This window comes from Cutaneotrichosporon oleaginosum, assembly GCF_008065305.1.
Source record: "Cutaneotrichosporon oleaginosum strain ATCC 20508 chromosome Unknown ATCC20508_contig02, whole genome shotgun sequence".
NCBI lineage: Eukaryota > Fungi > Basidiomycota > Tremellomycetes > Trichosporonales > Trichosporonaceae > Cutaneotrichosporon > Cutaneotrichosporon oleaginosum.
Genome location: NW_027072171.1, coordinates 1,957,132 through 1,969,532, shown reverse-complemented (window position 1 = coordinate 1,969,532; position 12,401 = coordinate 1,957,132). Strand labels below are relative to the sequence as shown.

General features: G+C 60.3%; 5 protein-coding genes across 5 annotated transcripts; 1 reads left to right on the top strand and 4 right to left on the bottom strand.

Moving 5' to 3' along the window:
* Positions 1 to 399: 399 nt before the first annotated feature.
* On the bottom strand, positions 400 to 3,453 carry COLE_02464 (uncharacterized protein; the record flags this gene model as incomplete). Its single annotated transcript, XM_018420707.2, has 7 exons — positions 400 to 1,126; positions 1,176 to 1,629; positions 1,677 to 2,350; positions 2,402 to 2,505; positions 2,668 to 3,156; positions 3,218 to 3,296; positions 3,341 to 3,453. 7 exons carry the CDS (start codon positions 3,451 to 3,453, stop codon positions 400 to 402), a joined length of 2,640 nt encoding a protein of 879 aa, XP_018281417.1.
* Positions 3,454 to 4,456: 1,003 nt separating this feature from the next.
* On the bottom strand, positions 4,457 to 4,975 carry COLE_02463 (uncharacterized protein; the record flags this gene model as incomplete). The annotated part of the gene is made up of 2 exons (XM_018419818.2): positions 4,457 to 4,753; positions 4,790 to 4,975. 2 exons carry the CDS (start codon positions 4,973 to 4,975, stop codon positions 4,457 to 4,459), a joined length of 483 nt encoding a protein of 160 aa, XP_018281416.1.
* Positions 4,976 to 5,697: 722 nt separating this feature from the next.
* COLE_02462 (uncharacterized protein) lies at positions 5,698 to 7,658 on the bottom strand (the record flags this gene model as incomplete). The annotated part of the gene is made up of 4 exons (XM_018425935.2): positions 5,698 to 6,084; positions 6,116 to 6,248; positions 6,282 to 7,107; positions 7,142 to 7,658. The coding sequence occupies 4 exons, from the start codon at positions 7,656 to 7,658 to the stop codon at positions 5,698 to 5,700; spliced, it is 1,863 nt and encodes a 620-aa protein (XP_018281415.1).
* Positions 7,659 to 8,310: 652 nt separating this feature from the next.
* Positions 8,311 to 11,077, top strand: COLE_02461 (uncharacterized protein; the record flags this gene model as incomplete). Its single annotated transcript, XM_018422283.2, has 3 exons — positions 8,311 to 10,387; positions 10,424 to 10,663; positions 10,698 to 11,077. The coding sequence occupies 3 exons, from the start codon at positions 8,311 to 8,313 to the stop codon at positions 11,075 to 11,077; spliced, it is 2,697 nt and encodes an 898-aa protein (XP_018281414.1).
* A 150-nt stretch (positions 11,078 to 11,227) lies between these two features.
* On the bottom strand, positions 11,228 to 12,191 carry COLE_02460 (uncharacterized protein; the record flags this gene model as incomplete). The annotated part of the gene is made up of 2 exons (XM_018425169.1): positions 11,228 to 11,684; positions 11,788 to 12,191. The coding sequence occupies 2 exons, from the start codon at positions 12,189 to 12,191 to the stop codon at positions 11,228 to 11,230; spliced, it is 861 nt and encodes a 286-aa protein (XP_018281413.1).
* Positions 12,192 to 12,401: the final 210 nt, after the last annotated feature.

Genomic DNA, 12,401 nt, shown 5'->3' with positions numbered 1-12,401 from the left:
GGTGCCTGCGGACTTTTCGGGTGCGAAGGGTCCCGTCGCTTGCGAGATGCCAAGTGATGGTGTGTTTTGCGCTTCGGCAGATGGCGACCCGCATACGCCCGCCGCCGGCACCACTTTTGGAGAGGCGCTTGCGGGGCAGATGGCAGAGCTTGATTCAGCTATCCCGGAGAGAGATCACTTCCAGTCCCATGACAGTTTCCACTTGCATTGTCGGGATCTCCAAACTTGTCATGCCCTCCATGCGACGATCGTCACCAAGATGTCCATCTCTTGGCCTTGAAGGGGCCATATTACAAAAGACGTAAAATCGTTTTATCTACAAATCTCCATATCCTCTCCCGTTCCTCCGCTACCTGGAGTATGACACTCCAGCTTACCCCTCCTCTCCCCACGCGCAATTTAGGTGAACAGACCGCTGCCAACAGGAGCTCCGAACACCTCTCCCTTCGGAAGCTTGAGGCGCGGGCATCCGCCAGCCTCACAGCCAACACCCGTGACGTCGTTGCCCCACCACGCGATGGTGGCGTACGCGCCGTCCTTGGGGATGGCCGTGCCGAAGAAAATAACGAGCGCGGCGATGGCAATGCCGGCCGGGAACGACGCGGCAAGGACATAGTTGTACTTTGCCCAGAAGGCAGTGTAACGCTTGCGGATGAACTGGAAGGAGAAAACGGTGATGTACACGTTGCCGATGAAGTAGGACATGTTGAGAGGAGGACCCCAGTATGCGCCGCCGTTGAAGATCATGACCGGGTGGATCTGGCGCAGCCACTCGCTGCGGGGGAACTTCTTCCGCAGCGCCCAGTAGACGAGGACGGTGACGAGGCCGACGGGGAAGCCGAGAAGCATGAGCGTGTACCGCTTGCCAGGGCCGAAGAGGCGGGCTGGGCCGAGAGTGCCCCAGAATACAGCCGAGGTGAAGAAGGTGTTGGCGCCAGGGCAGCTCATGCCGAATTTGGCAGCCGAGGTGCACACGTCCTTGAAGCCAAGGATGTAGTTCTGGAGACCGGCACAGATGAAGCAGTAAATCGTTGTCGCCCACAGCTGCATGGCAAACGTGTGACGAGGGTTGATCTTCAGGTAGTGTGCGAGCTTGAGATCTGACGAGAAGGCAAGAGCTTGGTAACTGTCGGTCAGCGACGTGATGAGAGACAGCAGCCAAGTCAATTACTCACGCAGCAATGTAGCCGTAGGTCTTGAAGTAGATGAGCGAGTTGGCATTACCAGGCTTGATGGTGCCACCGATGAACTGGGCGAGGACATTGAGAGGAATGGGCATGCCGGTGATGGCCTGGATAAGACCGCACGGGACAATGACAATGAGAGGCATGAGGACACCAAAAAGGACAGTCGCGGGAGAGACCTCAGTGGGGTAGATGCCGAGGCCAATCATACCGCAAGCCATGGCGATCAGGAGGACGATGAGGTACTGCCACTCGGGAACCTCTGGGTAGGCACGCATGAGGCGCATGTGGACATCCTCAAAGAAGAGGTCATCCTCGTCATCCTCAGCCTGTGCTGCCTCGGCCTCGCGGTTCCTCTTGCGGAAGGGGTTGCGGAAGGTCTTCTTGAGACTCTTCCAGCCCATGACCATGTCGTGGCGGTGGTAGAGAATCACGTACATCAAAGCTATCGTTAGCACGAAAATGCGGCGGTTATAGGGTGTGGTAACTCACTCGCGGCGTACATGGCGAAGTACGTCATGAAGATGACAATGTATGCTGCGCCCATCCATGGCTCCGAATAGCTCTGGTACTTGGCGTTGTCAAACTTGCTGTGCTCGTCCAGAATCTTGGAAACATTGTAGCGTGTGCCCATATTGCTCCAGGTCTTGTTGGAGTTGATTGGGAGGTAGCCAGTGTTCCAAGCGTTCGAGTACCAGAGGGCAAGAGAAAGAATGGCGCCGAGAAGGACGCCAATGAACTGGTTCATGATAGTGAAAGTAGGGAGGGTGAGGGGAATGGTGCCATTGGCGTTGGGAACGTTCCAGTCGAAGGTGGGCCACGGGTTGAGGCCCATGCCACCCGCGAACGACGTGACAGCCGCCAGGTTGACGTTGTTGGGGGAAATCCAGGTCAGCCAGCTGAAGTACGACAGGGCCTGGAAAATGTAACCGGGGAACCAGAAGTAAACAAACATCATCGTAAAAGTGATGAGGAAGAACTTCTCTCGAGAGATGCGCCAAGTGCCGAAGGGGCCCCTGACCGGCTCGTTCTGCTCAGTGTGGAAGGAGCGGTTAAGTGCGATCTGGGCGAAGGCGGAAGGCCAGATTGCCACCGATGGGTAAACGAGGAAACGACGAGTCAGGCCCGCAAGACCATAACCGACAAATGTAAACCCGACAGTGTTACTGCGGTCAGCGACATCGTCAAACGTGGAAGCCATGATGGGGGCCACTTACAGGAACTGGTAGCCAAAGGAGCGGGCGAACTTCATGTTGAAGAAGAACGGCATAGCCTGGGTCGGGATAATGCTGTTGGTGTAGCCTGAGGAGAAGGAGACGTTCTGGTGGGTCAGCAATGTGGCATAGCAGGGCGTGGAATGCTGCCATGAGGAGGGGGCAATAACGCAAGGATTATTCAGGGGCGACGGAGATCAAATCAAGCTTAATGCTCCACCCTCCAATCCGCCGATCACCCCAAGCAGATCCTCGAATGTGGCACTCACCGCCATGATTGCAATCAGCATGTGCTCCTTGGAGTTGAAGCGACCAGGGTTGAAGCTCCACTCGTGTCCAAATGTGCGGAACTTCTTGGTGGGCATGACGCGAGCAAGGAATTTGCCGCATGGGTAGGCGATGAGCTGAGCAACATTGGCCGAGATGAAAACGGACGGAAGGCGGTTGGCGAAGAGCGTGTCAACGAACGAACCGAGACCGGACAGGAGAGTGCCAAGGAGAAGCACACGGAAGGTGAGCGAGGGCAGGGTAGGGTCGTCGGTGGGGTCGACGTTGGCGCGGACCTCGAGGTAGGGCGAGTTCTCAGTGGCCAGGACGGCCTCGAGCTTCATTTCCTTGAGCAGCTCATCGTAGCTGTGGACCTTGGCAAGCTCCTCTGTCTCGTGCTCTGGACGCTTGAGAAACTCCTCCATGCGGTCCAGGGCAGTGCGGGGGAAGTTCTGGTCGTGCCGGTGGATCTTGTACAACTTGGAGATAATCTGGCAGTCAGCAACAATTGCCTTCCATTGGGGCTGCGAATCGTGATGACGAGCCACTCACGTTGTGCGCCCGCTCGTTGGACATGGCGTTCGCCCGCTCCTCGAGCTCCTCGAGGTCCGCGCTCACGAGCTCGAGATCACTTGGGTTAGCGTTGGTGTTATCGGCGTGACCGATAAGACCCACTTCTTGGCGACATCATCCTCAGCAACGGGTGGGCCAACATAGGTGGTCGCGATGTTGGCGTTCTTCTCGTCCAACTTGTCGTCGTATGCCACAACGTCTGCGGGCTTCGACATGATGGAGGAGCCAAAGGGCAGAGTGATGGGAGAAGCGAAAAATCGATCTTCCCGGGCAGTCTTTATGCTCACTCGTGACCTCTATCTATTGTCTCAGTGGTATCACTCAGCCGTGTCAAGTCGCGGCTCCTCGTGGACCGCAGTGGCAGATGGTACGGTGCCTGAGCCCTGCCCATCACTCCGTACAAGAGCGGGATGGCACCATTCAGACGAGGCGTGAAACAGCCGCCTCCACGAAGTTGCATGCATACACGCTAGCATGCGGACTCAAGGGCTCGAGCTCGACAGCACCCTGCATTTGCGGAGGAGTGGGGGCTGGGTAGGCGATTGGCGTGCACAGTGGCACCTAACAAAGCATGGAGCCAAGGTCGGCAGCATGGTGCTCCGCAACCCAATACGCCGCTCATCCTCGGGGGCCGGCCCCACAGGCAGCCTGCATGACCTGGATAACCTGGAAGTCGCGCCGCTTATCCAGAGAACAGCCGTAATCACCGTTCCCGAGTCATCTGCACCACATGGGCCACCTTGCGGCGCACGCGGTCGCATGTGTCCAACCATCCTCAATTAGCATTGACCAAGGTGGGGGTGCCTCAATTCGTGCCTGGCCTGCACTATCTTGGGTGCTGGGCCGCCTTGGCCTCGGCGGAGATGCGTGCGCGTATATTTCCCTGTGCCACTCCCTCGGCGCTCTCACAGGCACCGTGGCACGTGGGGCCATCCGCACGCCAGTGCGCGCCATATCGGCGTGAGGCCGAATGACATCAACACCGCGGTTATCTTGCTCATGTCACTCAACCGGAGCGCGTAAGCATGAGCGTAAGAGCGGGTCGTTCCGCGCCAATCCCGCCAGCCGCCCACTCATGAACATTAGTTGTTCATGCTTAGGTCTTCGAGAGCTCGCGTGCTCGTGAGCGGTCATCTCCATCGATCCATCCCGATTATCCAGGTCTCTCCGAACAGTGGAGTGCCAGACGGCCGGGGTAAGTCCGCCGCCTAACCTTTCTCAGCCGAATACCGCGTTACTCGGCCGACGTACCTCGTTCCGAGACGGGAGCGCCAAGCTCTCGGAGCAAGCTGGGCGTGCCGCAGAGACGGCGCGCAGGGCATTTCTCCGCCGATCGACGCCTCGACACTTGCAGATCTCGCGTACCTCCGTGATGCTTTGCTCCGACCGACTGCATTGCGAACAGCTGACGCAAGAAGCCTGTCCACCTACCACGTCACGAGTCGCACAATACACAACGCACAAGCGAGCGGTGTGGAACGATCGCAGACAACCTTGGGCCTCGCGCACAGAGCGCTTACCGTGTCACCACAAGTGGCGAGCTCGACTCACGCCACGCTCATGCCGTGGGGCCGACACTGTGGCCCCCACGTCACAGGGCCGTCGTGCCTTCAGACCATGCGGGGCAACGGTGCATGATCCGGGCGGTGCCCACATGACAGTTGTTCTGGCCGTAATGTTGGTGGCAGTTGCGCTCACATGTCGCGGAGGCACCGACCTCCTTCGCCAGTGAAGCATACCCTGTGTCGATCGTCCCCGCGGGGACGCTGGGGCCTCCGGGGACTCGGGAAGGAGACCAATCTGAGACTGATGAGCTGATGAGCATTGAGGGATAGAGACGTCGAAGAGAGAGCGGTGGCCGGCTCGGCACTTGAGGGAGGCATGTGGTGCTCCTCAACGATGCTGGGGCTGTTGCTCACGTGCCGGGCAGCTCCACTTTGTTGAGCGCTCTGTAAGTTCTGAAAGCCGACCACTCAACGTTGTCGTCCTGCTGAGGAGACCGCGCCCGACAGATCACCACGCTTTGGTGCTACTGGAGGGATGAGAGGTGGGTTCGACAGTGCGGCTGTGTGCAACTTTCTTGGCTGCGTTAGCATTCTCTGCCAGATACGAATGGAAGTGTTGCACGCGCATCTGGGCATTGAACAAGGGCAGCCGGAGGGCGCATTGATGAACTCAATCGAGTGAGGCAGCCACCGAGCTGGCACCATCGGAAACGACCGACAGTGGGTAGCGACAGGATATACATCCTTCGGAATACCGCTCCTCCTGAGTACGGTACTGGAAGCTTGCGACCGACGAATTGTTGAGAAACCGATGAGCTGCCCCCAGCAGCCGCCATGCGCACAGTTACCCAAGTTTTGTCGACCTCTCCTCGCCCCTCTTCCATCCAACGCCCCCTCCTCCATCCAACATCCCTCCCCCCTCCCCCCAGCCGAAGGAGCTGGCCCCATTCCCGTCTAGTCGTCGATCTCGAGCACCTGCAGCACCTCGCCCATCTTGGTGTTGATCTCGCTGTGGCCTCCCAGCACCTCGCTGAGGTCCATGTCCTCGACGCCGGGCTGCTGCACCGGCCCGAGGCCCGCCACACATACGCCATTGTTGCCCGTCACGCCGCGCGAGACGACCTCATGCAACCGCACAATGGAGGCGAGCACAAAGTCGCTCCCGCACCACGCGTTGACTACGCGGCGGGCGGTCACTCTGCGCACCGCCGCCCACTCGGCTGTCGTGGGCGCGGAGGGGAGTGACACGAGGAACACCGAGTCGACAAGCTGCGGTGTCTCTTGCTCGGACAGGTAGAGGAGGGCGTGGAGGACAGTAAGTGCGCCGACGGACGTCCCGATCTGCGTCAGATCCGTCGAGAAGGGCACTCACGAGTGTCACGGGGCGCTCGCCCTGCACGCGCTGCACCAGCACCTCTCCAAGAAGGCGGCCGGCCTTGACGGCCTTCTGCGAGCTGGCGGACCACGAGTTATCGAGTGCGAGTGTCGAGAGCTTGTATACAGATCTGAGTCAGCTGAGGGATGTGCAAACGACTCACATTGGTAAAGCGATGGCGGCATAGTAAGCGCTTAGCACGGTACGCTTGACCACCTCCGTTGCGGCCATGCTCTTGACCCGAGTCATAACCCATGATTCGAGGTCGCGCCCGGTGGACAGCATGATCTCGGGCTCGTAGCGCAGGACGTAGACGTCACGCCCGTCCTTGAGGCCTGTGGTTGCGCCCTCCCCGCCCTCGGCCGCTGCCTCGATGGGCTTGCGCGGAGTAAACGGCAGCGCAGCCTCGCGAGAGCAAATAGCGCGCCACGCGCTGATCGCCTCCATTCTCGAAATGGTCAGAAGGCCGGGCACCACAATTGTGGCCGTTAGACTTGGCACCTTGTCCTTGAGCTCCGCGCGAATGTCGGGTGTGTCCGGCGGCGTCTGTGCGACCTCCTTCTTGTCCGTTCCGGCATCAAGTGACAGTTGCTGCAGCCTATTCTCCAGCTCGCGACGGCTACGCGCAACCTCCCGCCTCGCGGCAGCATCGTCGTCATCGGGGGCCTCGAAAAGCAGCTCTGACCCGACTTCCTCGCCCTTGCCCTCACGCGCCTTCATGTCCTCGATCTCGTCCCTAGTCGGCTTGCTGTTGGCACCCACCTCGACGAAACTGAACTCATCGACACCGCGCCAGCGCTGTGATACTCTCCGGCTCGCCAAACCGCCGCCGGTCAGACCAAACAGCGTTCCAAGAACGACGGGCGCGGCAATTCCGGAGAGCGCGGCGCCAAGACCAAGCGGAGCTAGCAGGGCAACGATCGCTGGAGCAGCTAGCCCTCCAGTGACTCCGAGAAGAACACCGCCTGCGATGAACCCTCCTGCCGTTGCTGCTGTCAGATCGACCTTCGGAGACTAGCGCACCTAACCGACGCCCGAGAGCGCCGCCCCACCCGTCCTTTTGCTTCTTGCGCGCCTCGTCGATAGCATCATCGTTCGCCACTGCCGCCAGCATGGTGGCCAGCGCGACCTCTGCTCGAGGAAGGAGCACGCCAGCATCCAAACCAAGGAGCTCGAGGGTGCTGTGCGCCGCGGCACGCGCAACAGGCGTGTACGCGACCTTGGGCTTTTCCTTCTCACGCTCCTGCGGCGCCAGGGCGGCCTGCACGAGCGCGCGCGCCATCGCGTCCTGCTCCTCGATGCTCCAGCTGTCCCTTTCCGTCGCAACTTGCGCGACATCCTCTGGCGGCACGTCGGCGGGGAGCGCCTCGCGTTCTAGTTCCAGCAACTTGAGCAGTGCAGCGAGCCATGGCGCAGCATCCCACGCAACACCTGGTGGGGGACGGTTCACGGCGCACACAGCCGCCAGGGCCGTGATGAAGACATGAGCCCGGGGTAGGTGCAGCTGTTGCTCTGGGGCTTTTGGAGGTGGTGGAGACATGGCGGATAGCGTAAGCTTGAGTACGCGATGATGGAGTGGTGGATCGCGCGTCGTGAAGCGGTCATGGCTGATACCGGTTGAGACTATTGAAATTTCAGGCACGGGTGCGGCATGACGTCAAATTTAATATCCGCGACAACGAGTATATCCAGGCAGGCGGTGCACAGCCACCGTAAACGAGGTGGGGACCATGTCATTCTCTTGGCAAAAGCTGGAGAGGCTTTTCTCGTCGCTGTGGATGCATCTCGAGGCGGTGCAAACAGATGTTGGCTTGGGGATGATCGTCGATCAGTAGTAGCAGCCTTGAATTGGGCACACGCGACGGGATGGATCCAATTGAACGCGCGTCAAGGACTCAATTTGCCACTTAGTTGGATGAATCCGGTGCAAGCTGGCTGGCAGGCGACCTTCCCTGCGGCAACGGCCGACACCACTCGAACCACCAACCATCATCATCATCCATCTCTCATCCACAAACATCCCCTTTTTCCATCCTCTCTTCTTTCTCTCCACATTCCGTCCCAGCCTCTCTAGTCCATCGCCACCGACGTCCCCCGCAAACAGCGCCCACTCAACGCCTTGCCTGCATCTTCGGCCACATACGCGCATACAGGGTAGCGCACCCCGGGGTGGCGAACACCACCACCACATCATGGCCCTCGGGACGCCGTCGCGCGGCACGCGCCGCGCAACAACACGAAGACCCAAGCCGGCCGGTGCAGCAGCATGGGTGATCATCGGCGCAACAGTGCTCCTTTGCTTCTTCGCTGCTCCCCGGTTACGTGAGTCGCCCGTTGCGTACAGCTCGCGGATCGCCAAGCGCGCGCTCTCATTAGAGGAAGGTGGTGGCGAACATGGCGACAGTGGCGGGTCACTCCTCCATATCCCCTACGAGGAGATGTTTGCCGCCACTCCGCCGGCACTGAGGCCGCTATGTCTTGCGTTCTTCATCCTCGTCCTCCTTTTTCTCTTCTGCTCGATCTCGATCACCGCATCCGACTTCTTTTGCCCAAACCTCGCCAGCATGGCCGCCTACCTGGGTCTAAGCGAGACCACTGCCGGTGTGACGCTTCTCGCGTTCGGCAACGGGTCGCCGGACGTGTTCAGCACATTTGTCGCCATGCGGGAGGGCACATTTGGTCTTGCCGCCGGCGAGCTAATCGGAGCCGCGAGCTTCATCACCTCCATCGTCGTAGGCAGCATCGCCCTCGTCAAGCCTTTCCAGGTCCCGCGCTACGCGTTTCTTCGCGACGTCTCATTCTTCATGGGTGCGGTTTTGTTGTTCATGTGGGCCCTCGCCGATGGCCACCTGACCCTTCGCGAGAGCGGCGCCATGATCAGCCTTTACGCTCTTTACGTCGTCGTTGTCGTTACCGGTAACTGGTGGCAGCAACGCCGGCGGCGCAAGGAGGAATACGCGCAGCTTGGGTGGAAGACGGCCCCACGGGACGAGGAGGAGGCCGCACCGCCAGTTGAGCATGCCGACGCCCAGCTCATCCCTCCCCCCGCATCGCCCACTCTCGCCCCACCGCCCTTCTCAGCGGGACGGTTTGGACGCCGCGCGAGTAGCGCTTCTTTACATCTAGCTACCCATGATTTGCCTGACGTTCACCCGTTGGCGCAGTCTGCGCATCTGGTCGACACTGGCAGCGACACTCCGCGTGCTGGCTTCTCCTTGCTCGGCGCCGTTGAGTTCCGCGACGTCATCAACTCGCTCAAGCAGAGCGGTGACCTGCCATCACCCGGCAGTTCACGGCACCCGTCTCGCCCCTCGACGCCCCTGCGATCGCCCATGCACGATTCGGCCGATTCTGACTACTTCCACTCACATCGCACGAAGCATCACCGACATTCGTCCGTTCAGGGCCTGGCAGCGGTCGAGCGCAGAGTATCAATCACTCGGTCCCGCAGCGCGTCGCTCCATCCAGCGTGGAGCGGCAAGTCGACGCGCCAGTCAACTCTCGAAGATGCATCGGTTCTTTCGCCTGTCTCCAGCTCGCCTCCGCAGCCGACAAGCGACCCGGAGGTCGAGCACATTCCTCTGTCGGCGTCTCCTCGGAACAAGAACAAGTTGACCCTGGACATTCCGCCGCAGGGGGTGAATACCGTTGTGGCCTCTGCGTCCCCTCAATCGACCGCTGCGACTCTCACACCTCGGGCATTGGCCCCAGTGAGCGGGCTTACCACGCCCATCAACAACGTTCCCCAGATCGCTTTGCAGAACGAGGACGGTGTGGAGGAGACGCCTATGATGCCTCTCTCGCGGAGCCAAACGGTCGAGCTCGTGGCACGGCGGTCGCTGAACAAGGTGCGCATCGTCTTGCACACACTTTTCCCTTCGCTGCAGGGCTTCAAGCATAAGTCTATCCTTGGCATGGGTCTGGCTGTGCTTTCTGTCCCCGCGATCTTTATCCTCACCCTCACTCTGCCAGTGATCGACGACGGTCGATCAGACGAGGGCGGTGTAGTGCTACCCGGAACTGAAGACGAGCCGCTGGATGACGCGACGCGCGAAAACGAAGAACGCCAGCACATGTACCCGGACATCAGTGGCGAGCTACACCACCTCACGCATGATGGGTACCCGCACCGACCAAGGAGCGAAGATGGCGACACTGAGTCTTCATGCTCGGCCTGCTCTGAAGAGGACGACTGCATGGTGTTCAATCCGATCCTTACAGCGGCGCAGTGCATAATTGGCCCAGTCGTTTGCTCTTACCTCGTCTTCCGTGAGTGCCGCTCGTGGAACTAGTGCTGACAAGCAGAGGACGAGCCTTACCTGCTCTGGGTGCTCTTAGGAGCAGGGTTCGCCGGCTCCCTTGTGGCGGCCGCTGTCCTCAAGTTTGCGACAGACGGATCCGCGCAGCCATGGCGTCTTATCCGATGTTGCTGCGGGTTTATCTGCAGCATGGTGTGGATCGGTGCCATCGCGGACGAAGTGGTTGCAATTCTTTCTACTTTTGGCGAGATTTTCGGGCTCAGCGACGCGATCATCGGTCTTACGAGTGAGTTGACGCTGCCAGCTTCGCTAACCTTCAGTCTTCGCCATCGGCAACTCGCTGGCCGACCTCGTGGCCAACGTAACGATTGCGCAGTTCTCGCCCAACATGGCATACGCGGCATGCTTTGGCGGTCCAATGCTCAATCTTCTTCTTGGCGTGGGCGCGGGTGGATCATACTCGATCCTGTGGAGTCGGAGCCATACACCAGTTGTGCTCGATTTCAGCCCCACTCTTTGGGTTAGTGCGGTCGGCCTCGTGCTCGTGCTCGCGACTACAGCCGTCGTCGTGCCGCTCAACGCGTACCGCATTGACAGGCGGTGGGCATTGTGCCTGCTTGTCGCGTACGCCACGCTCATGACGGTGAACGTGGTCGTCGAAATTCGATCTGAGCGTCGAGGTGGGAAAGGGATATATTAGAAGTGTCTCAGGATAGAAGGGTTTTTGCAGGGTAGTACTCTAGAGGGTTGGCATACATGAGCCATGCAATGTATTACAGTGAAGTGTCGTCTGCTCTCTCTCTTCCACAGGTAGGTCTGTCTCCTCGCCTCAAACAACCAAGTCTCTTGTCTACTCGCCGTCCACCGGCGGGCGCGCAGTGGGCATGATGCGCCCCGCGGGCGTGTATCCGCCAGCGCCAAGCCCGCGCAACCCGCCATGCTGATGCGGCGCCTCCCACATATCGGCTCCGCCAGCGACAATGTACTCCTCGCCCCACTCGGGCACCTCAGTTTCGGCCGTGTCCGTGTCCTCCACTTCGACGCGTACGCCGCCCCCGTCGATGATAACTTCGGGCCCCGTGCCACGGTCTCGCCCCTTGGCCTGCAGCTGGAGCGACTCGAGGGCGCGCTTGAGGTCGTCGGCGAGGGGCGCCATATTGGGCCCATCCTCAGCGATGGGCTCCCACCCCTCAGGTGGCGAGCCGGGTGGCGAGATGAGGAAGTTTCTCTCGTGTTCTGGCGGGCGGAGGTGGTCGGTCTCGGAGTCGAGGGGGGTGGGAGGGAGGGAGTAAACGCGGAGAATGTAGCTGGTGTTAGCGGACACACAAGTGTAGAGCGTGAAGGCGGGATTAGGAAGGAAGGAAGGTGGCCGGCCACCAACGGCAGCCTACAGCCAGTCGGCCAACTCACCCTTTGTGTTGTTTACTCGAGCGGGACGACTTGCGCGAGTGGCTGAAATACCCGTCGTCCTTTTCTCCACTTGGCGGCTCGCGCACTTCTGGAGCCACCCTCTCCTTCTCCTTGTCTTTCTCTACGATGTCGACGTCGACGAGCGCAACGTCGAGCTTGAGCCCGTCCGCCCCGCGCTTGGCAGCTGCGGCGTCCTCGTCGAGCGTGTACACAGCGATGATGCGGCCCATGGCACGCACGGGGGCCCAGTGAGCGAGCGTTCCGTACGCGCCGAAGGCATCGCGCAGAATCTGGAGGGACGCAGGGGCGAAGAAGGCCTGGTGCGGAAGTAGAATGGCGAGTGTGTTCGTTTCGGGCTCGGGGTCGTGTGAGAGCTGTGGGAGGTCGAGGTGGCTTGGGGGCATGGCGCGCGTGGAAGACGGGTGTGAGGGGGGTTGGCCGAGTGGGGACGCGGGGCCGGCGTCGTGTGGTGCGTGTGGTGGCGCTGATGGGGCGGACATGATGCGAATGTGCAAGAGACCAAAAGCCAGAAGATCAAGTTGAGAATGATGACGCGGCGAGAGATGGGTGGCCATGGGTGGACAGACAAGGTGGAGGCACGTGGCTCGAGGCAC